Raw genomic sequence first — 25,120 nt, forward strand, 5'->3', positions numbered from 1 at the left:
ATTACGTGAATAAACTGTAGAAAAGGTCGAATCACTCATTATCTGCACACAGAAAGTGTAAAGATACGTAAAGTGAACATAATCAGTGCTATCAGGATCAAAAACTTCCCTAAGCACATTTGATATTATTCTCTCACAAGGACTTTAAGGCCACATCCACCCTACTACATTTTTGTTTAAAAATGCATACATTTAAACATTAACAAAACATACCAAATTAAATCAATTCAAAATTTGTATCAATTTTTGCCTTTGTCCACACTACCCCAAATTGTTTCAACCCCCGAAAATGGAGGCTTCTGAAAACACTCTCCAGAGCCACATACCTCCGAAACACAGCTTCAGCATTGTGGAGTGGATGCGCAAAAGCGCAGTTTTTCAGAAACACGGACTGTCATTGCGCTCTGGTTTGTTTGTGCTAATTACCTGTCCCTCCCCTTACTGGATCTCACTCATTACAACAACATCTCATTCCCTGATTGGTCACCCTTGAAGGAAGAAAAACATATTCCAATATCGGGTGCAGAGAAGAGCTGCTTTACATGGTGCTTTTTGTGTTGCTAACCTGTATGCATTTAATTGCACTTTGTGCAGTTTGATATGCTGAATATATATATATATATATATACATAGTTATTGTCTGTTTTTCACCTGCATTATTATCATTCTTTAATTTAATATTATTTATTGTATCAGTATGCTGCTGCTGAAGAATGTGAATTTCCCATTGGGATTAATAAAGTATCTATCTATCTGTCTATCTATCTATCTATCTATCTAAAAAACAAATGGTTTACCGATCACTACAGTATTGCGATAAATCCTGTGGTCAGTGGTGTTACCATCCCTTCTACGTTAGCTGGTTTTAGGTAAGACATCTATGCTGCATGCTGTTGTTTTTGATGTGAACAGTAATAATTTCATAAATGATGTGAAAATGCTAGAGGGGATGGAGATCATTTTTAAGTAAAAACACAGTAGTATGTTGCCTAAGGCCCCTATTAAGGCAGAGAAGCTAAAGCCAAAATCATTCTGAAAGTTGTTTTTCACACCCAATGTACAACTGCCTAAGGTTTTAATCCTGCACTTCATGTGCTTTCTGTAGATAGTGAATTAATATCCAACCTTCTTCGTTGTTTCTTTACCCATTACCCAAACTTTGGAATCTGTATATTTTCTTCAACCTCAAATTTCGAACAAACTTGATAATGGCACAACAGTTTCTATTTTTCATTGAATGTTTCACTGTGAAATTAACTTTACCTACTTTTCTATCTTGCATACATCTGTCCATATTGCCCTCCTCTGAGTCGAGTCGGTTCTTACCGATAATGAGAGTGAGTGAAAATCCAACAGGTGCCAGGCTTGTGACCAGACCTTCAGATGGATTATAAACCATTTCTGCAGTTCCAAGTATAAAACCACCTCCGATCCAAGTGGCTGAAAAAAAAAAAAACCAAGCAAAATGTAAGCAGGAAAGAATTTACCGATAGAAGAAATTGCACATGTTGTCACGTGTTTCATTAAATTTGGGGAATATTACAAAATGTCAAAATTAATTATACTTTTAAATAAGGCCAACTTCTTATAATCTGATTATTTCATCACTAGTTTTTCAAGAAAATAAACAAAAAGTATTTTTAAAAATATTAAAAAGCATTATTTGAGCCATGATCAGCTGAAAGTTTGCTGCTGTGCTCAATGTTCTCATCTATTAAATCCTCTAGTAATGATACAAAAAAGGGTAGATTATTCAAAAAAGTCTACAATGAGTTTGTGTTGAGGAAAACTTTAAACAAAATGCAGTCTTTACCCATGTAAGAAACTAAGTATCACAGAATGACAGAGGCTCTGCCCATAATCATGTTTGATTTTTTGGGGTTTTACTTGGCTTAACTTGCATTAAAATGTGGGATCAGCTCTGACCATCATATTGTAAGTTTTCAGTGCTGATTTGTTGAATGCATTACTCTACAACTTTTCAAAAAACTTTGTTCAGATGTCCACGTTACTTAAGCACTTCCCTAGACAAGGTTTGGAAATAAAAAAAAGGAATTAAGACCTGGCGCGTTGCCCGAGCATTTCCTTTGTGACCCTGGGATGGCTGTCTAGTCCTGCAATGCTATCTTGCTGTTTCTGTTTTGGAAAATTCAGACTTTGGCTCACACCCCTGCCTGACAGAATCCTTCATCGTATTTCGATTTTGGATCTCGGGAGCATTGCATGCTTAAGGTTCCCTCACAAAGATTCATGTTTGAAGCACTTTTTTATATATATATCAGGGTTCATTTCCTTTTTAAGGAGTTTTTCATATTTTTGCCTTGAGGATGTAGAAGTATTAAGGGAATAGGAGATCTGCCAAAAATGATGCTGGGAATCTGGACTTTTTGGCTTCCTCAAATCTAGATGATTTCATTTTTCCATCTCTTTTTCTTGTTATTAACAATATTTTTCTGCTGTTCTGTTGACACCATATTATGCTTTGGTTTTTGTGTGGTTGCCATTATTTTATGATTATCTTGCATGTTATTGACACTAAAACTTAAAACTTTCAGATTCATTTCTCTTAGTAAACCTTTCAGTTTATAGTAATGAAATTTAAAAGTCACTTCTGAGAAGATTTTAGTGTGATTATTACCTTATTTAAAAATGTTTAGCATGTGATTATCAGTTTTTAATGGTAAATAACACCAAGCATTTCCTTGAGTCTCTGGTTTTTGATTTTGGCTTACATGTTCATTCACCTCCAGGGGTCAGATTTATAAAACTTGTGTTTGCACAAAAACAGCCTTCCATCCAAATGTTGGGACTTATTAAAGAAAGCTTGATGGGAGAATGTGTATATTTATTGCAACTTTGACCTATCTGTATACAACATCTCTGAGAAACTGGGAAATGACAACACCCTTCATCAAGTCGGGCAATGCAGACAAACCAGCTCAATGACAACTCATGCACACAATAAATCATATCAGTGAGCTGTTACTGGATTGTACATCGATGTGATAAATATATTACACCTCAAAAGTGATAATTATCATGTAGACTGTATTCTAGTTCTCTTTTAAGAGGGTCAATGCTGCATTGCACAAGGAACATTTTTGCTTTTTCATCAAGTATATATATATGTAACTTCTTAGGGAACTGGCTGACGGGGCTAAGAATATCTCAGCCTAGCTTCACTCCATTATGCCGGATGTGCTGGAAGCTATTAACCGACTGGTAAGGCACTACATCTAGTTTTCGTATGGCGTGGATATATATGCACAGGGTGAGTCAAAATTATGTTAACATTTAAATGGCGGAAACAATTTATTCACAAAACATACTTCATATGTGCAAGATGATTTACAAGAATGTCTCAACCTGTTCACCATTATGTTTAACACATGTATCGTATGTGGCATATAAATTGTCCACAAAAATTGTATATAAGTACATACATAGCAGTATCATTAGTGTTAACATAATTTTGACTCACCCTGTATATAAAACATAATGTGTTCTTGCCAACTTAAAAAGGCAATATGCAGCAGTGCCCAGCTCTCCAAAGGTAACTGGAGCACTTTAATGCCCTCATATTGCAATAAGGGCATCTAGTGAGAATGAAACTGCTTTTATTAACTGTAAGGAGTGACATTCCATTAACCCACAAGCCATCTGTGACACTAAGATGACACTGACAAATGTCATGCTTGGTGGCCTGTGTCAACCTGTGATTCATTTATTTTGAAGCAGATGTGATGGTGCTGTATGTGGTGGGTGGCTTGCTGATAAGTTAACCGGCTGAACCCGCAGTTTTGCATATGGCCTGTATTATTCATGGTAACACAATCATGTCTTTACATATACCAGTCAATAGTGGCTATCTGCTCAGATATTACACCTTGCCTTAACCCCCAGAACACAGAGAGAGGCGCTATAATGCTGTACATGATCTTGCATGGCCAGTTGCAGAGCACAGTCATATACTTTTGTAAACAGGTTGCAGGATCTGCTGCTCTATGAGCCATTGATGGTCTACAGCAGGGGTAGGCAACGTCGGTCCTGGAGTGCCACAGTATGTGCAGGTTTATGTTCCAACCCAGTTCCTTAACGAGAACTCAATTATTGCTGATGAAGCACATATTGCTTAAGTGACATTTTAGTGCTTCATTTTAGTTGTCTCGCTTGTTAAGGTTCTCCAACCTTAATTGCTTATTTCAATCTTAAACTGCTGCATTCAGTGTTTTAATTGCTCCTTATTAGCAATAAGATGTAAAAGACAAAGCAGCCAGCAGTTCTCCAGCTAGCTTTTTTCCAATTACATCTGTGTGTGTTCATCATGCACGGTTTGATTTAATAAAACACTTAATAGAAAAATGTGACAGACTGAAAATGGTCTGTTTTAGGCTTCAAATCATTTGGATGATATCCTTGGAAAGGAAAAAAATCTACGATATAAGAGCCTTACATTGCACAGACTAACAAGCCATAAAATTAAATAAGGTCTGAGATTGGCAATGATTGGTTTCTAATTAAGCAATTGGGTTGAATGAAAACCTGTAGCCACTGCGGCTCACCAGGACCGACATTGCCTACCCCTGTTTTACATCTTATTGCTAATAAGGAGCAATTAAAACACTGAATGCAGCAGTTTAAGATTGAAATAAGCAATTAAGGTTGGAGAACCTTAACAAGTGAGACCACTAAAATGAAGCATTAAAATGTCACTTAAGCAATATGTGATTCATCAGCAATAATTGAGTTCTCGTTAAGGAACTGGGTTGGAACAAAAACCTGCACATACTGTGGCACTCCAGGACCGACGTTGCCTACCCCTGGTCTACAGCATTGTATCTGATTGATTAGCATTGTCCATGTATGGTTATTTCCAAGGTGGAGTTAGAGAAATGTTCACATATGCACATTTACAAGATGGTTGTGATTGATAAAGGAAAACTGCATAGATATGTGCATACACCAGGTTTTATAAATTAGAGTTTTATTGTCATATGCATTTTTGTGCTTTTGGCAGTCACATTTTTTTCACGTTTGAATCCACACAAACTTTTATAAAATGAGACCTCAGGTCCTTCCTGATACCCTATGAACAATTTCACTGTTATATGAGAATTACAGCAAAGTGACAACAACTGATTATGAGGTGGAATTGTTATTGAGAGGAATGCATGAGTTTCAAGTGAGCAAAGCACATGAGAAAATGTAATGAGAAGGATCCAATCAGGGAAATGCCACGTAATATGCACAAACCAATCAAAGCACAGTTTTAGTCTGTGTTTTCAAAGCTTTCTATTTTCATCCTTTCACATTGCAATGTTGAGACAAAGTTTTCAAAAATATGCCCTGGAGAGTATTTTCAAAACGCTGGGGTAGTGGGGATGAAAGACAAAAACGCAGACTGATGTCTGAGCTTTTTAACAAAATGGCAACGTGGACGGGGACTTAGTGTTACCCAAATTGTTTGTTATAGCCAGACATGTAGTGTAGGCAGTTTGATACTTCTTATTTTATTTAGAATCTAAATGTTTCAATTAGATTTCAAATTTTGGTTTTATTTCATTTTTAAAACACACAGTCATTCATTATAAATAACAATGACCACAGACTGTTTGTGATTAGACACTATTGTTAGTTTGACTTTTTCTTTTACTTTTGCAATCAGTATCTGAATGTGGTTATAACTGTGTGAAACTCAGCAAAGCGATACATTAAGGCTACATCCTCACTACTACGGTGTCATTAAAAAAACCCTTTTAAACAAGAATGATTACTGTCCACATTAGCATTTTCACATTGTTTATAACTATTTTCATCTATACTTAAATGACTGAAAACACATATGACATAATTGCTTACATATACTGAGCATGTGCGCAGCACAGATATCTATAGAATTGGTACAATTTTAAGCCTGATTTGCAGACACTGACAGATTCTCTGAATCAGCCCAAATTTCAGTTTCATTGGCCGTCATTTCATGTGCAATAAGAGGGGTTGTGATGGATGATTGTCAATCGTGAGTGACAAGTCACAAAATCAGAAGAATTTCAGCCATTTCAGAAATTTCAGTCAGCTGTCTTGTAGTGTGAGCTGTCTCACTGTCCAATGTTGTAATGTCACCATCACATTCCTGCACAGAAGTACCCATGTCAATTGGACAGAATGTGTTCATGCCCTTTGAGTACAACTGCCGACTCTTGTTGTGCAGTGTGAGTAGCTGTTTGATCATTCTTAAAAATTGTACAAATTGCAATTTAGACACATGCAGGTAAGCAATACAACAAGCACCATGTAAAACAACTTTTCCATACCCAATGTGTTGGAATATATTTTTCTTCCATGAAGAGTGACCAATCAGAGAATGAGATGTTGTAAAGAGCAGGATCCAACCTGGGGAGAGCCACGTAATAAGCAGGAACCAACGAGATCGTGATGGAGTCTGCATTCTCGGAAATCTTTGCTTTTGCAAGTCAATGAGGCATTTTCAGAATTCTCTGGCTCTAGAGAGCGATTTCAAAAGTATTGTTGAAAACATAAGGGTAGCTTAGACAAAAGGCACAAACTGAGAGAAATGCCAGAGTTTTAAAATAAACATGCACTAGTGTGGATAGGGCTGAAGTCTATGACAGAGTGTATTTACTGTAACTAACTCTAACTTTAGTGTTTTGTCTGTGTTATTTTTATAATAATAATAATAATAAAAATTCATTTAATTTATATAGCACTTTTCCAATGCTCAAAGCACTTAAATATTCTAAAGGGTACAAAGGAATAAAAGCACAAAAAATGTAATTAGTAACGCTGGATACAAAGTAATATCAAATAATAAACACCTAATACTACATGAGTACATGAAAGACAATGTTCTGAAATAGAATAAGAAATACAAAGGAGAAAGAAAAAAAATAGAAAAGTACAAAATAAAAGGATGTGTCTGTATGTCTGAACTGTATATGTATCAGGTAGCTATGTCTCGGTCATTCCAACAGGTGGCGCAACACAAACATAAACACTTCTTTTACAAATCCCATACCAAATGGAAATACATTGTATGGTACACTGCAAATGTTAAAGCTGATAGCTATCTATGTTGATTACTTAGATTTCAACCTGACGTTGAAGGGTAGCAGAGCTAGTGAGCAAATAAAATAATGTATGAACGCTTACATGCAGGAATATTAATGTGGATATTAAATCGCCAGTAACAAGGCCTGTCTACGAACGCGAGTGTAACTGAGGCAGTCCTTCAAGCAGATTACTTTGTAAAGGCCCATTGTATTTTGGATGATGGTAGAGAATTATGAGCAGGACAGGCCACCAGATCTTCTTATCAGTTTTAGATCCAAACACTCAAAGGACAATGGCCCTATGGCTTAGCAATGGATTGTGCAGAAAGTGTAAAGTACAAGGGCCTACAGGCTAGGGGGGCCCACTTGGCGCTGTATAGATTTTTTTTTAAAATTTTGAATAACTTAACTAATATTACAGTTTCACAGTCTCGATGCAGTGGCTTCAATGTTCAATGACTTGCTACCATTAACTCTGACCTCGATGGCTGATGCCAAATTTTATGCTGTTGCCGATCTTCTCACTGAACGCCATAGCACTGACATTTCACCAGTGTTTTGTGCTCAGTTGTCATTTTGTGCATGTTTTCAATGCATCCTGTCTACCAAGTTGACTGTTTTCGAGGTAGCTGAACTGTTGCTAATAGATATCTGTGCACTGTCATCTACTTTCAGTGATGTTTGCACGGCTCGCATGTTAATGCTGACCTGACCATACCAGTGACTGTTGTTGCGTGTGAACGATCGTTCTCCCAGTTAAAACTCATCAAAAATTACCTCAGAAGAATTACCAGAATTACCAGGTCATAAAACAGACAGACTTAGTCGATTGGCTGTACTCAATCGAAGGTGGGAGTGTCAGACAACTTGATGTTTCAAACATTGTTGAGATTTTTGTGCAACAGAAGGCACGCAAGCAAATATTTTACAGTACTAGTGATATGATTTGTGACTTTTCAGTCAGTTCCATTTTTGTAAGCTTTAACAGTGTAATATATCTGTAGTCTGTTTTATTGTGTACCTTAGTATGGCATAAGTGCATTAGTGTCACTACTGTGAGGATTTGTGAGTGTGACCACTTTATGATGTCCATTTTCTCAGAACTTCTGTAAAACAGTTTGATTGTGTAGTAGTATCCTGTCAGCCTGTATTTTTGTTTTAATTTGTTACAAATTGAAATTGTTTCATTTAATAGCACAGAATAGTTTCTACTTCCTAACTTACATTACATTTTAATCATCTTCCTTCACAAAGTTGTCTTTGAAAAGTGGGTCCACATTTTACATATATTTATATAATACTACTACTACCCACACCTCCTACATTTCATTCCCACATTTTATTTTTGCTAACTTACAGCAGCTGTAGTAATGCGATTAAAAAATGTATTGCAAATTCCATTTACAGAGGTGGATTGTTTGTCACCAGCATGTGATCTGATAGTTATAGGGTCGTGGATGCCACTGCCCAGCTGGCCCCTATCTAGTTTCAAATAAATTACTAACAGTTATGCTGGACAAGAGGGGCCCACCTCAGGGCGCTGCACAGGGCCTTTCAGCAAGCTAGCTATGCCACTGCAATGGCCATTTAGTGGGTATTTTTTTGATGTTCCGATCATATCTTAACAATGATCTCCAGAACGCTGACATGGTCACAGCACAGAGCCATTGCAAAGTAAAGCTAGTCAGACGGAGCAGTGTTTGCAATGTTTACTTAAGCACAGAGTACAAAGCCTGTAGCCCATAATGAATTCATAAAGTACTTGCTATCCCCACCTTGATGGACCTTGTGTTAAGCAAGGCAATATTAGTGGCAGAACATTTGATGCACACAGACCCAGACTTGGGGCTTATTGCAATAGTTTTGATGACCTGACACTCTTCAGAGAGGCCCCAGTCAGTTCGGATGGGCTGCAACACTTCCAGCATCATCACACTGAGCACTGGAGCGCCACGTGCTTAGACCACTGCTCTTCACCCTGCTGACTCACAACTGCACAGACACACACACAACACCAAACAGATCAACAAGTTTGCGAATGATACCACAGTGCTGGGACTGATAAGCAGGGATGATGAAACAGTATACAGAAATGAGGTGGAATAGCTGTCTGCATGGTGTGAAGACAACAATCTATCTCTCAATGTCGACAAGACAAAAGTGATAATTGTGAACTTCAGAAAATCACATCCTGCCCACATCACACTCAGCATCAGCGGTTTAGATGTGAAGACTGTTAGGAGTACCAAGTTCCTCAGTGTGCACATAACTGAGGAACTTACGTGGACGCATAACACCTCATCACTAATCAAGAAAGCCCAGCAGAGACAACACATCCTGATGCGGCTGAAGCAAGCAAGTTTTCCCCCTTCCATCCCCACCATGTTCTACAGAGGCACCATTGAGAGTGTTCTGACCAGCTGCATCACTTGTCTGGTATGGCAACTGCAACATATCCAACCGCAGATAGGATACTGAAGACAGCAGAGAACATTATTGGGGTGCCTCTACCTTCACTACAGGACATATTTTACAAACGTAGTGTCCGCAAGGCCTGCAGCATTGTGCAGGACCCCTTACACCCCTCACATGGACTTTTCACACTTCTGCCATCCAAGAGAAGATACTGCAGCATCAGGCTGCAGGAGAGTTTTTACCCCCAAGCTGTCAGACTCCTTAACACCAGGCTGCCCCCTGGGATCTTCCACAAGGCCTCAACCACCTCTAAAAACAGAACTTTTATACATGTGAGCCACTTTCCTGCAAAGACAAGTGTGCTTATAGAAAAGAACTGAAAATCTCATACTGACCTTTAAGTATTTTGCACACTGTACTTTGACATTCTCTGAAACATTATGACCTGTCATTGTTTATGTCTTAAACAGCTATTATCATACAATGATAATTTCTGTATTATCAATGTCTATTATTTATTTACTAGTCATTTAGCCCGTTACAATAACGGGCGCTAGAACAGTAGTGCATAAACATTAGTAGGAACAGTCTATATTAAATGGCAAGGGACTTTGACCTCATTCTTTTTGTTGGTCGTATTTTTCTTTCTTTCAGCCTTTCTTTTGTTGATGTTTACTTGCTGAGCTGACCGTTCTTCGTGGGTTGCCACCGTATATTGTGTATCTTTAATTTTCTGTGACAGTAATACTGTCTTGTACGTCTGCTGGCTTGTACGTCCGTAATATACCTTTAATTTTCTCTGGCGGTAATACAGGCGTGCGCGTCAGTAATATGCCTTTAATTTTCTCTGACAGTAATACTGGCTTGTATGTGGCTGTAATATGCATCACTGTATTGTGTACCTTTAATTTCCTCTCACAGTAATACTGGTTTGTATTTCCATAAAACGCCTCTAACTTTCTCTGACAGTAATATCGCGCATCGCACCGTGCCCCGCGCATGCGCACTTCACCAGAAAACACCCACACACGGACACCTGGACGCACACAGTGATTTTATTAAAGAGGATAAATTAAAGTGTAACTTAACTCCTGCTTGTCTTTTACTACACCTAATTGCCTGAGGTTGTAAATGTAGAAGGGAAAGTGGGGAGAAGTTATATGGTACAATACCTTAGAAACGGTGGTAAGCCTGGGAGATTTGAGGCATTCTGACAAAGGCTACATATTAATAATACAAAAGTAGAGTGATATTTTACTCTACCAAGACAAAACACCCATTAATCAGATAGAGTACCCAAACAGGCTGGAGAAAAGTTACACATTTTTTCATTTATTATAGATAGCATGTTTTAATCTTCAAATATGTTTGATAGTGCCATAAACTAAAAGCAAACCATACAACCGGATTAAACTAAATGTGCAGTTTCAGGCAGCACATGAACTTATACTTGCACTCGATTCTCTGATTAGCTAGCTCACCATCTGCATGGGATCAAGCAGCAAGCGTCTCTAAATATGGCTACAAAAAGGGAGTTGGTATTCTCAGGATGGAAAATGGCAGAGAGAGAGAGAGAGGGAGAGAGCAGGCTTCTTCTTATTGTGCTTTGATGCCCTGGCTCACCAATGATACAACATCACTCCTCCAGTTCAATTTTGTTCTTCTCAGCGTTTTCTCTAATTTCAAATGGTTTCAAACACACTCATAAAACTAACCCAGATGATGCTGTTTTTATGTCAAAGAAATTTCAGGTTAGCGAGTGTAAGAGCCATTTTCCTTGTTCTATAAGACTCATGAATATTTCTTAGATGACAATGCATAAATAACGGAAAGTTCCTATAACCCCCGTAAATAGATTCGCAGTGGTATATTCTTACCATTTTTAACAGCTTGGAGTAAACATTATTAGTCATTCAGCTAGTGATAGCCTTGCCTTGTATAAGGTGCAGAGGCATACGGTTTTTAACTGTGATCGCACGTCACCGTGCCTGGGCACTTGCACTGTGCCAACCGGCCTACGGGCTCTTTGAATGTGAGAAATAGCAAGAAAGAAAACTTATTTACTTAAGTCCCGCACCGTACGCCAAGGCGTACAGAAGAAGAAATTAAGAATCTTTAAGTATAGAAATAGCTAAAGTCTTTCAAGAAAGGCTAAGTTTAAAGAAGATACCTTTTTTACTTTTTACTTTTTTTTTGTCTTTTATTCTACGTGTGTAACTATTTTTTCTTTTATTCTTGTATGGACTATTTGCTTTTATCTTTAACTAAATACCTTTAAAACGAACTCCTGGACTCTGAGAATTCTTTTGACACGCGTCTTACCCGTGCCTGATGACACCTTATATATTTCAGCAGCTACACTAAAGTTAAAAACCTGCCTAAAGTTCAAAACTGCCTAGGATTGAAATCGACCTAAGAAAGAAAACTTGAAATTTCCTTGGATTACAAAAGAAAGCAAGTTTGTATGTTCAACGCTTGAGATCGGACTGCAACGAAAGAAAACATCGACGACTTGAAAAAGATTCAACAGGTATCTTTTATCTTTGTTTTCCATCGGAGTAGGACATATTTGAAAATTGCTAGTGCTCCTCGCGAGACTGTGTAAATTATAAAAGAGCTTAAACACCTAATAAAATCGTCATGGCACCTGTATCCGGTATCCAGAGGAAACATCTGCTAGGCGTGAATGAAAGTCGTTTTGAATATGACGTTTCTATAATGGAGGACCATCTACATGACGACGGAAAGCCGTTCAATACAGCGACAACCAAACTTCAATCAGAAATGGATTACAAATATAGACAATTATCTGATTCCATGAAGAACATAACGGATTTACAAAAAAATGAATATAACTGTGAAAACATAGAATTAATTTTCAAAAATCAATTCGCCAAACTGAGAATGGAATACAAAAAGTTAAGTGTCAAAATTTTATCCATCCAGAACACCGAAGATGCAAGGAAACTGATACAAACCAACGTTGACTCTAAAATGGAAACTATAACCACGTTTTGTGGAAAGACGACGGAATGGATATTTGATGCACGACAAAATAAAAGCCTCCCTCAACAACCTGAGTTTTCGGCTAACCAAGTTAAGGATTACGGAATGAAAGATGACATTACTTCTAGTAGTGTCATCAGATCTCTCGAAACAGCACACGCTGTGCTGTTAGCTAAAGCAGAGAACCAAAGAAAGCAACAGGCTCTAGATATGGAAGAAATAGAGTTAAAGGCCAAAAGAGAACATGAAGAAGCGCAACTGAAAGCTAAAAGAGATCAATTGGCTTTAGAAGAAGCCATTAAAGAATCCGACGCAAAATTGAAAGCGCTTAAAGGGCGCAATCGTAGCCCAAAGAGACTAGATCCCTATAACGTCACCCCGAAATTAGATGTAAGAGATGTAAAACCACATGAAAGTAAAGATAATCCCCAGCATTCGCTTTATCAGCAACAAAATAAAGCGCCAGCACCTTTTCAGCAACAACTTTATGATCAACAAAATAAAACACCAGCACCTCTTCAGCGATTGCACTATGAACAGTGTCACGATCAACTGAAAGAACAACAGTATATAACTCAAGTGTCTTATGTGTCATACAGTAAAATCCCAATATTTGACGGCGATCCCTCGAAATATGTGGATTTTATAAGAGCATTTGACAGAGATATCGACGATGTGATTGAGAATCCGCAAGACAAATTGGACGTTTTGGCACAATATACTAAAGGTACACCTCACGAGATTGTTAAAAACTGTAAACATTTGTCACCGTTAGAAGGTTATCAAAAAGCCAGAATGAAGATCGAAAGTCTTTATGGAAACCAGCTGCAGAATGGAAAAGGTCAGAGCGATTATGCGATCTCTCCTGACGAATATAAAAACATTATACCTGACTTACAAAGCGGACAACAATTTGAAAGTAACGATAACATTCGTATTAAAGTTTGTAAACTTCCTCGAGATCTACAAGCACCGCGGCAATGCAAAGTTCAGAGTATTGAAAGTACGAAGAGCAGGCGAACCCCTCTCGCCGATCCAGCGAACGTTTTGGACAAACAGATAACATCAGCTTTGAACCCCGTGTGCAGCTCATCTCTACAGAGCCATACCTTCGAGAAGGAAAATGACAAAACTGATCAAGAGAAGTATCCTTTGGAAGACGTCCTAAGAGAAAGCAGTTTTGCTACAAACGAAAAAAGAGATACAGACACCTCAGTCGAAAAGGCGGAGACAGCTGAACGTACAAGCGGTAAGCTCTGTTTTTTTTGCAATGAAAATCACGATCTTAACGAATGCAGTGCAATTCAGAAACTAACTTATGAAAGTAGAATTGACTTTTTAAAATATAAAGGCATGTGCTTTAAGTGCCTTAAACAAGGACATTTTAGTAAAGACTGTGAAGAAAAGATTATATGCGAAATATGCTCTCATGTACATCCAGTAATCCTGCATATAAATAAGGAAAAAGAGACCGACGTTAAAGCCACACCACCTAAAGAGAACGCTAAGTCGGATGAGAAGAATATTCCTTCCGCCCAAATTTTTGTTGAACTGCAAGAGACTTGTACTGATACCGGGGCCGGTAAGGAGTGTGTTTTAGGCGTGACTCCAGTTAAAGTTAAGTCTGAAACGAGTGAAAAATATGTAGAAACATCTGCTCCAAAAGACTCTAGCAGCTCAGCTACATTTTGCACAGAAAGTTTGCAAGAGCAGTTAAATCTTTCTGAAAGAAATTCTCACATCTACATAAGCACTGTAGAAAGAGACAAAGTAAATAGACAAGAATTAGTAAAGTTTACAGTCTCAACGGAGTTACAAGTCCGTGCAATAGAAGAAAATACATTTTGTGATACACCAGACGTGTTCACACTGAACTCTGTACCAGCAAAAAGGGAAAACATCCCTACAGAAAAAGATGTCAAGAAATTGTCTTATTTAAAAGATGTGCATCTACCCCCAGATAAATGTTGACCAAGGCAGTAATATTGTAATTACAATTCTATTGTTGTTAAATACAAGTGCACGCAAAGTCATAGAGCCATGGCAAATCATAAATAGCAAAAATAAAGGACTTTATGCTGTGAGAACATTCCAAGAGTGGATTGTTAATGGATTGATGAAGGACTCGGACAAAGAAAGACTGCAAAGTTATTCAGTCAATCATGTGACAGTAATGGAGACAGAACGAATGCTACTTCAGCAATACAATACAGACTTTTCAGGATGCGACTGGGAGGACATTAAATTCATGCGTATAGCTTCAGATACTGCAAGTCTAGTGAACGGACATTATTGCATTAATCTGCCTTTTAAAGATGAAACTCTTAAAGTGCTACACAATCGCTGTGTTGCAAAACGATGTTCTTTTAGACTTAAAAGGAAACTTACAAAGTATCCAGCATTCCATGAGGATTACAAAATTTTCATGAAAGACACCTTAGACAAAGAATATGCCATCAAGGTACTCACTGAGCAGTTAACCCTTGAAAAAGAGAATGCCTTAAGAGGCACAACTCCAGAGGAAGCAGTTAACACTGTGTTAAATAATTTCTATGTTGATGACTGTTTAAAGTCAGTTGATACAGAAGAACAAGCCATAAAATTGGCCAAAGATCTCCAAACACTGTGCTCAAAGGGAGGACTTTATCTTACAAAATGGACAGGTAGCAGCAGAGCAGTCTTGCTGTCAATCACTGAAGAAGACAGAGCAATAGATCAAAAAGACCTGGATTTAAGTCATGACTTGTTACCAGATGAAAGAGCCTTAGGTGTTCAATGGTGCACACAAGCTGACAGTTTCAAGTTTCAAGTAAAGCTGCAAAATAAGCCCGCTACAAGACGTGGTATTCTGTCTGCGGTCAGCTCAATATATAACCCACTTGGATTTTTAGCACCAGTCATACTCCCTGCTAAGCTCATTCTAAGAGAACTGTGTAAAGAGAAATATGCTTGGAATCAAGAAGAGGACCTGTCTACTACCGAAGATTCGGAAGTTAAAATGTATGGAGTAATCTTCACCTGTTTAACAACTAGAGCCGTGCACATAGAGATCGCGCATAATTTGGACATAGATTCCTGCATACACGCCATACTCGGGTTTAAGAGTAGAAGAGGCCGAGTTAAAATCATACGCTCGGACAATGGAACAAATTTTATTGGAGCAGAAAGAGAGCTAAGGGAGGCTATAAAACATTTGGAGCACGAAAAAATCAGCAACGAAATGATGCAAAGAGAAATCGAATGGATTTTTAACCCACCATCAGCCTCTCATCAAGGAGGAGTTTGGGAGAGACAAATCAGAAGTATAAGAAAGATTTTAAATTCGACAATAAATCAACAAACCCTCGATGACCAAAACCTTCCTACGTTGATGTGCGAAGTAGAATCAATACTTAACAACAGACCCCTCACAGAGACATCAAACGACCCTAATGATCTGGAACCACTCACACCCAATCATATATTATTGATGGACACTCAACCTGAAATACCACCTGAACTCGTATCAGAAAAGGATCCATATCCAAAAAGACGCTGGAAACAAATGCAATACATGGCTGATTTATTTTGGAAAAGATGGACTAAAGAGTACTTACCAATACTCCAGCAACGTCAAAAATGGCTTACACCAAGAAGAAATTTTGAACCAGGGGACATTGTCTTAATTGTAGATAAAGCTACGCCCCGCAATTCCTGGGTAATGGGTCGAGTCATCAAGACAATGCCAGATGCCAAAGGTGCAGTCAGAAGGGTTTGCGTGCAAACTAAAAACAACACATTAGACAGACCTGTGAACAAACTGTGCCTGATCCAGGAAGGATCAAGTAATTTAAATGATTGAATCTTAATTGCATGCTTATTTTTTCATTGTGTATGTGAATTTACAGTAGAGTTTAAATTTTAAGTTTCTTAATTTAAGTAAGGAATAAGTTTAGTAAAGTAGTGAAGGCTCTTAGTAAGTAATGTTAAAGTAATTGATTTCTGCCCTAGCATAAACAATTAGGGGCCGGATGTGTAAGAGCCATTTTCCTTGTTCTATAAGACTCATGAATATTTCTTAGATGACAATGCATAAATAACGGAAAGTTCCTATAACCCCCGTAAATAGATTCGCAGTGGTATATTCTTACCATTTTTAACAGCTTGGAGTAAACATTATTAGTCATTCAGCTAGTGATAGCCTTGCCTTGTATAAGGTGCAGAGGCATACGGTTTTTAACCGTGATCGCACGTCACCGTGCCTGGGCACTTGCACTGTGCCAACCGGCCTACGGGCTCTTTGAATGTGAGAAATAGCAAGAAAGAAAACTTATTTACTTAAGTCCCGCACCGTACGCCAAGGCGTACAGAAGAAGAAATTAAGAATCTTTAAGTATAGAAATAGCTAAAGTCTTTCAAGAAAGGCTAAGTTTAAAGAAGATACCTTTTTTACTTTTTACTTTTTTTTTGTCTTTTATTCTACGTGTGTAACTATTTTTTCTTTTATTCTTGTATGGACTATTTGCTTTTATCTTTAACTAAATACCTTTAAAACGAACTCCTGGACTCTGAGAATTCTTTTGACACGCGTCTTACCCGTGCCTGATGACACCTTATATATTTCAGCAGCTACAGCGAGAAAGTGATTCATCCAACTCAATTGCACCTTACAATTAGATAGTTGGACATTTATTTAAACGTTTATATTGTTAGACATTAATAATAAAACAATATCATCATTCTATATGTTAGGTAATTTTCCTTATTACATTAGGTAAGTTAAGCCATCAAAGTAAAAAATTGCAAGCAAAGAAAAGAAACGGTCAACCCCGAGATATAAATAAAAGAGGATAGAATGACTTCTATATGTTACCCCGTGGAACATTATGCAAACAGTGAATATACACATCCTCTGTACTTATGTTATGCTACAAACCTCGTGGCCGCATTAGCTGCTGATTATAAGAATTCAGTATTTCTCTGAAACTATAAGATATCAGCCAAGTTCTACAATGACCTATGAACCATCAAGGTCAATAACGTTGGAGCCAGCAATATTAGCTTGTGACTTCAACATTGATTTTACCTCTCCATCGGGTACTTGTTTCAAATTTTTTATGCTTAAGAAATATGAGCTACAAATAGCCACACCCCCCCACCACCACCACCACCACAATCAAACACTAACTATTATACAACAAATGTCAAATACTGTCTTGTACGGCTCTATTCAATAAGGGCGTGTAGATAATTTAGTTCAAATGGCTCTGGAATATGTGAAGAGCAACAGGTGCAGATCTTTATTTACGCGCGCCTTTATTCGCTGCGCCCAATTGAGGTCGTCCTTTTGAGGCTCGCCTTTTTGTGCGCGCCCTTATTGAAGGATACCGTCTTGTACATCTGCTGGCTTGTACGTCCGTACGTCCGTAATATACCTTTAATTTTCTCTGGCGGTAATATAGGCGTGCGCGTCGGTAATATGCCTTTAATCTCTTCTGACAGTAATACTGGCTTGTATGTGGCTGTAATATGCGTCACTCTATTGTGTACCTTTAATTTCCTCTCGCAGTAATACTGGTTTGTATTTCCGTAAAACGCCTCTAACTTTCTCTGACAGTAATATCGCACATAGCACCGTGACCCGCGCATGCGCACTTCACCAGAAGACACCCACACACGGACACCTGGACGCACATAGGGATTTTATATATATAGATTATATTACATATTTATTGACTATATTTATGTATCTAGATTGCATAATATCATACATTGCTTCAATCTTGTCTTTGCACAATGTCTTGTCTTGTTTGTGTTTTAGTTTTAATTTAAATTTAAAATTTTAAGTTTAGGGCGGCACGGTGGCGTAGTGGGTAGCGCTGCTGCCTCGCAGTTGGGTGATCTGGGGACCTGGGTTCGCTTCCCGGGTCCTCCCTGCGTGAAGTTTGCATGTTCTCCCCGTGTCTGCTTGGGTTTCCTCCGGGTGCTCCGGTTTCCTCCCACAGTCCAAAGACATGCAGGTTAGGTGGATTGGCGATTCTAAATTGGCCCTAGTGTGTGCTTGGTGTGTGGGTGTGTTTGTGTGTGTCCTGCGGTGGGTTGGCACCCTGCCCAGGATTATTTCCTTCCTTGTGCCCTGTGTTGGCTGGGATTGGCTCCAGCAGACCCCCGTGACCCTGTGTTCGGATTCAGCGGGTTGGAAAATGGATGGATGGATTTTAATTTTAATTTTATTTTTAACTTAATTTTAATTTTTTATTTTCACTTCATGTTGTTACACTCTGGACCCTGAGCTTTGCAATTTCGTCTGTCTGTATACTGTATACTTATATGGTTGAGATGATAATCAAGTTCATTTTGACTTTGACTTCAGGTTGGAGGGGGGCTGAACAGCAAACAGTGTTGATATATGCAAAATTTTTTATGTGTATTCCAGACTGAACATTTGCACTGAGAGTAGTGAGTAACATGGTGAATGTCATGTCTTGGCTAAGACATAGCAAGGCTTTACGAAATGCCACTTTAGAACAGGCAGCCGTATGTAGCGAAGAAAAGTGAGCGCATGCAGCAGTCCAGCGAGTCTCCAAAGGAAATGCTAGCGGACAATATTGCACTTTTAAATCTAGTGAAATATGTCGGATAATGATATACAGTAAGACGCATATCACAGTAAAATTGTCATTGTTAAATTGACTCTTTAAGAGTTAAATTTAACACTATCATAGATAACATTTGGTCCTGCACTACAGAGTGTTAAAAGTGCTCTTTATATAGTGTTACATTTTCCAGTGTTGTTTTTACTCCACTTTGTGTTAGACTCTAACACTGCACTACACCAACTGGTGTAAAAAATATAACATCGGCACTATCCAACTCCTTGAATGTTAAATAAAAATTACTCTGACAATACTTTAACTCCATGAAGTGTACACAGTACAAATGTAGTCTGGGATTCAAATCTCCTCTCACTCTGTGAGGCGTTATTTATTACTCTACGAGGTACAACTAAACTCAGCCTTTATCACTCTGTGATGTGTCAGGTACTTCACTACAGTGTTTAGATGACATTTTCTTTATTCTGTATTGCTATGCATTATCCAGCTGAATATTTTCATATAATTCACATACTTTATGGAGTGATATACAGTGGTGTGAAAAACTATTTGCCCCCTTCCTGATTTCTTATTCTGTTGCATGTTTGTCACACAAAATGTTTCTGATCATCAAACACATTTAACCATTAGTCAAATATAACACAAGTAAACACAAAATGCAGTTTTTAAATGATGGTGTTTATTATTTAGGGAGAAAAAAAATCCAAACCTACATGGCCCTGTGTGAAAAAGTAATTGCCCCCTTGTTAAAAAAATAACCTAACTGTGGTGTATCACACCTGAGTTCAATTTCCGTAGCCACCCCCAGGCCTGATTACTGCCACACCTGTTTCAATCAAGAAATCACTTAAATAGGAGCTGCCTGACACAGAGAAGTAGACCAAAAGCACCTCAAAAGCTAGACATCATGCCAAGATCCAAAGAAATTCAGGAACAAATGAGAACAGAAGTAATTGAGATCTATCAGTCTGGTAAAGGTTATAAAGCCATTTCTAAAGCTTTGGGACTCCAGCGAACCACAGTGAGAGCCATTATCCACAAATGGCAAAAACATGGAACAGTGGTGAACCTTCCCAGGAGTGGCCTGCTGACCAAAATTACCCCAAGAGCGCAGAGACGACTCATCCGAGAGGTCACAAAAGACCCCAGGACAACGTCTAAAGAACTGCAGGCCTCACTTGCCTCAATTAAGGTCAGTGTTCACGACTCCACCATAAGAAAGAGACTGGGCAAAAACGGCCTGCATGGCAGATTTCCAAGACGCAAACCACTGTTAAGCAAAAAGAACATTAGGGCTCGTCTCAATTTTGCTAAGAAACATCTCAATGATTGCCAAGACTTTTGGGAAAAAACCTTGTGGACTGATGAGTCAAAAGTTGAACTTTTTGGAAGGCAAATGTCCCGTTACATCTGGCGTAAAAGGAACACAGCATTTCAGAAAAAGAACATCATACCAACAGTAAAATATGGTGGTGGTAGTGTGATGGTCTGGGGTTGTTTTGCTGCTTCAGGACCTGGAAGGCTTGCTGTGATAGATGGAACCATGAATTCTACTGTCTACCAAAAAATCCTGAAGGAGAATGTCCGGCCATCTGTTCGTCAACTCAAGCTGAAGCGATCTTGGGTGCTGCAACAGGACAATGACCCAAAACACACCAGCAAATCCACCTCTGAATGGCTGAAGAAAAACAAAATGAAGACTTTGGAGTGGCCTAGTCAAAGTCCTGACCTGAATCCAATTGAGATGCTATGGCATGACCTTAAAAAGGCAGTTCATGCTAGAAAACCCTCAAATAAAGCTGAATTACAACAATTTTGCAAAGATGAGTGGGCCAAAAATCCTCCAGAGCACTGTAAAAGACTCATTGCAAGTTATCGCAAACGCTTGATTGCAGTTATTGCTGCTAAGGGTGGCCCAACCAGTTATTAGGTTCAGGGGGCAATTACTTTTTCACACAGGGTCATGTAGGTTTGGATTTTTTTTTCTCCCTAAATAATAAAAAACACCATTTACAAACTGCATTTTGTGTTTACTTGTGTTATATTTGACTAATGGTTAAATGTGTTTGATGATCAGAAACATTTTGTGTGACAAACATGCAAAAGAATAAGAAATCAGGAAGGGGGCAAATAGTTTTTCACACCACTGTATATTGCTGAGCTGGGTTTTAACTCCACATAAAGTATTCTGGAGGTTTGTGATTCTGCTAAAAGTTTACCGTTTGCTACAATAAAAAAAAAAACTCTTATTAAAGTTGTTACATTCAAACCAAACAATCAATCATGACAAACAGATTATTCACTTTAATACTGCCAACAATATGACAATGTGAACGAAATGGCGCTCAAAGCCCGTCATACGTAAATGGGCGGAGTTTAACATTAAACTTGCCTCCACAGTTTCACTCCAGCTTTTAACATCAGCACTGAGAGGCATTTTACTCTTTAATGCACAGTCAATGTTAAAAAAATGACACTGTGATTTTAACACTAACATTTTTAATGTGTAGAAAATTATTTATAAAGTGTGAAGCTGGGGGTAACCCTAAGGTGTTCATCTTAGCAACCAAAGCATTCATAGGAAATTGATGTCATTTAGTAGCGATCCACTCAAATATTCAGAAATACAGCAGGACCTACACAAAAGACAATCGGAAGAGTCAGCACAGCCACCACAAAACTGAAAGAATCCGCAGGTGAAGGCAGGCATCCAGTCCGCTGAAAACATATGCACAGGCAAAAATGCAGATAATACCGAGAACATTTGTAAAGTTTGATCTCATCATTGTAGAAAAAAAAATTCTGTTTATGTAAAAAAAGAAAATCAACCAGGAGTGACCACCTGAACACGTTTCATTCAGCGAACCACAAGGAGATTCAAACAAAATGCTGCAGAGGTCAGTGATTTTAGTTTAATCAGAAATTTAAGTCTAAGATAAAAATGTGTTCAGTAAAATGAGAGAAAATTTGAAAAAAGTGAAAATACGCACAGGAAGACAACAAAAAGTGCTAGAGTTCTGGTGTCAGGTTAGGTCAGGCTGGGGAACATGCACTGGTACAGTGCGTTGCTGCACCCACCACACAATGAAACAGCTCAGGATCCTGACTGGCAACCTCCCAGGCAGGCACATGGTCCAGTCCTACCCTCTAGAAATCACCCTCTATCTGCTGAAACCAAGTGTTATGTGGACGTCTAATTGGCCCAGTCCAGTCACTCGGGCCTTCAACAATGAGGACCCTGCGAGTCAGATCACCCTCGGGGAAGCGTGCCACATGGTCGTAGTGCCGTAACTGATGCTCCCTCACAATGAAGATAATGTGCTTCATTCGGGACTCCATGAGCAACTGCTTGTTTTACACAAAGTCAAACCAGCGGTACCCAAGCATTCTCTGAAGAGACGCAGTACTGAAGGAGTCCAGTCTTCGTCTCAAGTCACTGGACCTAATGGTGTCATTATTGCAAATCAGGAATCAGCAGGACTCTAAAGACTTGGACCTTCGTCCTTTTGCAAAGATATCTGGAGCACCACGCACGCCTTTCCAGCGACCTCATGACCCCCCATGCTCTCCCAATCTGTCTACTGACTTCATAGGAAGAGTCACCAGAGACATGAATGTTGCTGCTGGTGTAAGTAAATCTCTTGACAAGGTCGACACTCTCTCTGCAGACAGACACACTGCTGATGGCTGTGCCCAAGAGGTCATTAAAGGCCTGGCTCTTGGTTTTTATCCTGGACACTTGCAAGCCCAGACACTGAGACTCCTCACTCAGTCTCTCAAGAGCTTCAATCAGAGCCTCCATTGGCTCTGCGAAGATCACAGCATCGTCAGCAAAGACAAGACCAGTGAACCTTTTTTTACCAACAGATGCCCCACAGCCAGTAGACGCCATGACCCTGCCCAACACCCAGTCCATGCAAGCATTTAACAGAGTAGGAGCAAGAAAACACCTCTGACAAGCCCCAGAATCAACTGGGAAAAACACAAAAGTTCTGCCTCCACTCTTCACAGCAGTCACTGTACGAGTGTACAGGCCAGCCATGATATTCAGCACATTTGGGGAGATCCCGCAAAGTCTCAGGATGTTCTGGAGTGGTGACTTCAAAATCCTTTAATGGTGCTTTACTAAGTTATGTGGTTCTTTTGTTTGACAAAGAAACATCTCATTCTGTGATGGGTTCTTTGCATATGAAATGGGGTCTTTGGGCTTTTAAAAGATTCCTTATATGTGGACAAAACAGAAATCTTTAATGTATTGAAGGCTACCAGCAGGATACTACAAGATAAAGAAAAACAGAACTTAGCCAGTGTGATTGTATGCAGTAGGCGTTTTTTCAAAATCAGGAACCCGTTGGTATTTCACAAATCTGTTATCATCTATTTGTGGAACTTGTTATGGATCTAAATAAATATAGACTCTTTCTGGAACCTTCATGTGGATGATTCATTTGGGAAGCAAAAAAGTTTTCCCTGTGCAATTGTTCTGAAGAGCCACTTTGGCACCTCTAGTTGTAAGAATGTTGATCAACATTATAACATACAAAGTGTAAAAATTGTCAGGAAAAGGCAGTCAATATGACATGTGGGTCTTGTTACATGCTCTAATATCGGTTCATTACAGTTATATGCCTTTTTTCTAACGTTTTTTGAAAATACGCTATAACAGCCAAAATTGTTGAAAAAGAGCTCAAGGATAATAAACGTCATGGGAAAAAAAAGATTTGAAACTGTGAGCGCCTTCAGAATCCGCAATCTGAATTCAATCAATGGGAATAAACGGTCTAAATAAAGCAATAGCTTTAATAAGATGCAAGTTACCACACAGCTGAAATAAAGACGCTGTGGCCTTCCATGGGCTTTACAGAGTAGATATAATGCAGAGTTAGAGCAATCAAAAATGTTTCAATAGGGTTGCCTTTAATTTTGGTAATAAAATACATCATTTTCACTTTACATTTTAGAATATTTATTTTTTTAAATCATTTTATCTTAAAAAGCCAATATATTTTAAAGCAACATTGATATTGCACATTGTTGTTTGATATATTATCTTCTAAATTACATACAGTATACATACTGAGCAAAAACACTATTTATAAGAAACATTTGCCAACCTGGAAACCTCCACTCCAAATGCTTGTTACAAATGCAGTTCACCAGACTATTAAAAAGAAACTGAATTCTTAACAACGTATGATTTTTTCTTATGATTTTAATGACTTGCTTGCTCAGTTTACTTCTAACATGTAGATGTTAAACATCTGTGCAAAAAGTAATTTTATAGTTAAGCCAGCATTCCCTTAAGAATAGTTAGAGTGTACTTTGACACTTTAGTATTCCACTATACTATAATAATTGACTCAATGGTGTGCTATATAGCTAAGTAGCAAATAGATTAAGGTAACACTCATACTGTACATCACTTTACATCTCCTAAATCTGCAATTATTGACTATCCATAAAACAACACAACACACCAGCCATCTGTTAACAGAAAAAAGTTCTGAAAAATTAAATAGTTAAATGCACATAGAATATTAAGAATATCTGAAGAAGAGGAAAGTAGTCATTGTAGACTAAAGGAAAATATACAACATAATTTATTTACACTTTCAAAAAGCCCTTCATACAGTGACAGATTCTAAAGCTACAAGCCACTGAGATAATTAGAACATGAAGAATACAGAAAATAAAAAGGAGAACAGTCCATGTGGAATCAGGTCATAGATAGATAGATAGATAGATAGATAGATAGATAGATAGATAGATAGATAGATAGATAGATAGATAGATAGATAGATAGATAGATAGATAGATAGATAGATAGATAGATAGATAGATAGATAGATAGATAGTACGCCACGAGAATGAAAGGATGGGAGAAGGCACGACAACCTTTGTACACTGCCTCCCCCAAGACGCTAGATGGCATCTTCCCTGGAGTATAGCGGTGCACTGGATTCCCGCAATGCATCCTGGGTCTTGGAGTGCGGTTTCTCAGCCCTGTTGGGTGCCGTGGGTGCTGCCAGGGGTAGC

At 38.5% G+C, this 25,120-nt stretch overlaps 1 protein-coding gene across 1 annotated transcript in view; it reads right to left on the reverse strand.

Annotated features, from left to right (window-relative positions):
* Positions 1-25,120, reverse strand: part of LOC114650659 (high affinity choline transporter 1-like) — a 125,635-nt gene that overhangs the window by 39,734 nt on the left and 60,781 nt on the right. The window contains exon 3 of the mRNA XM_028800440.2: positions 1,327-1,440. Within this exon, the coding sequence (XP_028656273.1) occupies positions 1,327-1,440 (114 nt within the window). The remainder of the gene's footprint in view (positions 1-1,326; positions 1,441-25,120) is intronic.

This window comes from Erpetoichthys calabaricus, chromosome 4 (assembly GCF_900747795.2).
Source record: "Erpetoichthys calabaricus chromosome 4, fErpCal1.3, whole genome shotgun sequence".
Taxonomy (NCBI): domain Eukaryota; kingdom Metazoa; phylum Chordata; class Cladistia; order Polypteriformes; family Polypteridae; genus Erpetoichthys; species Erpetoichthys calabaricus.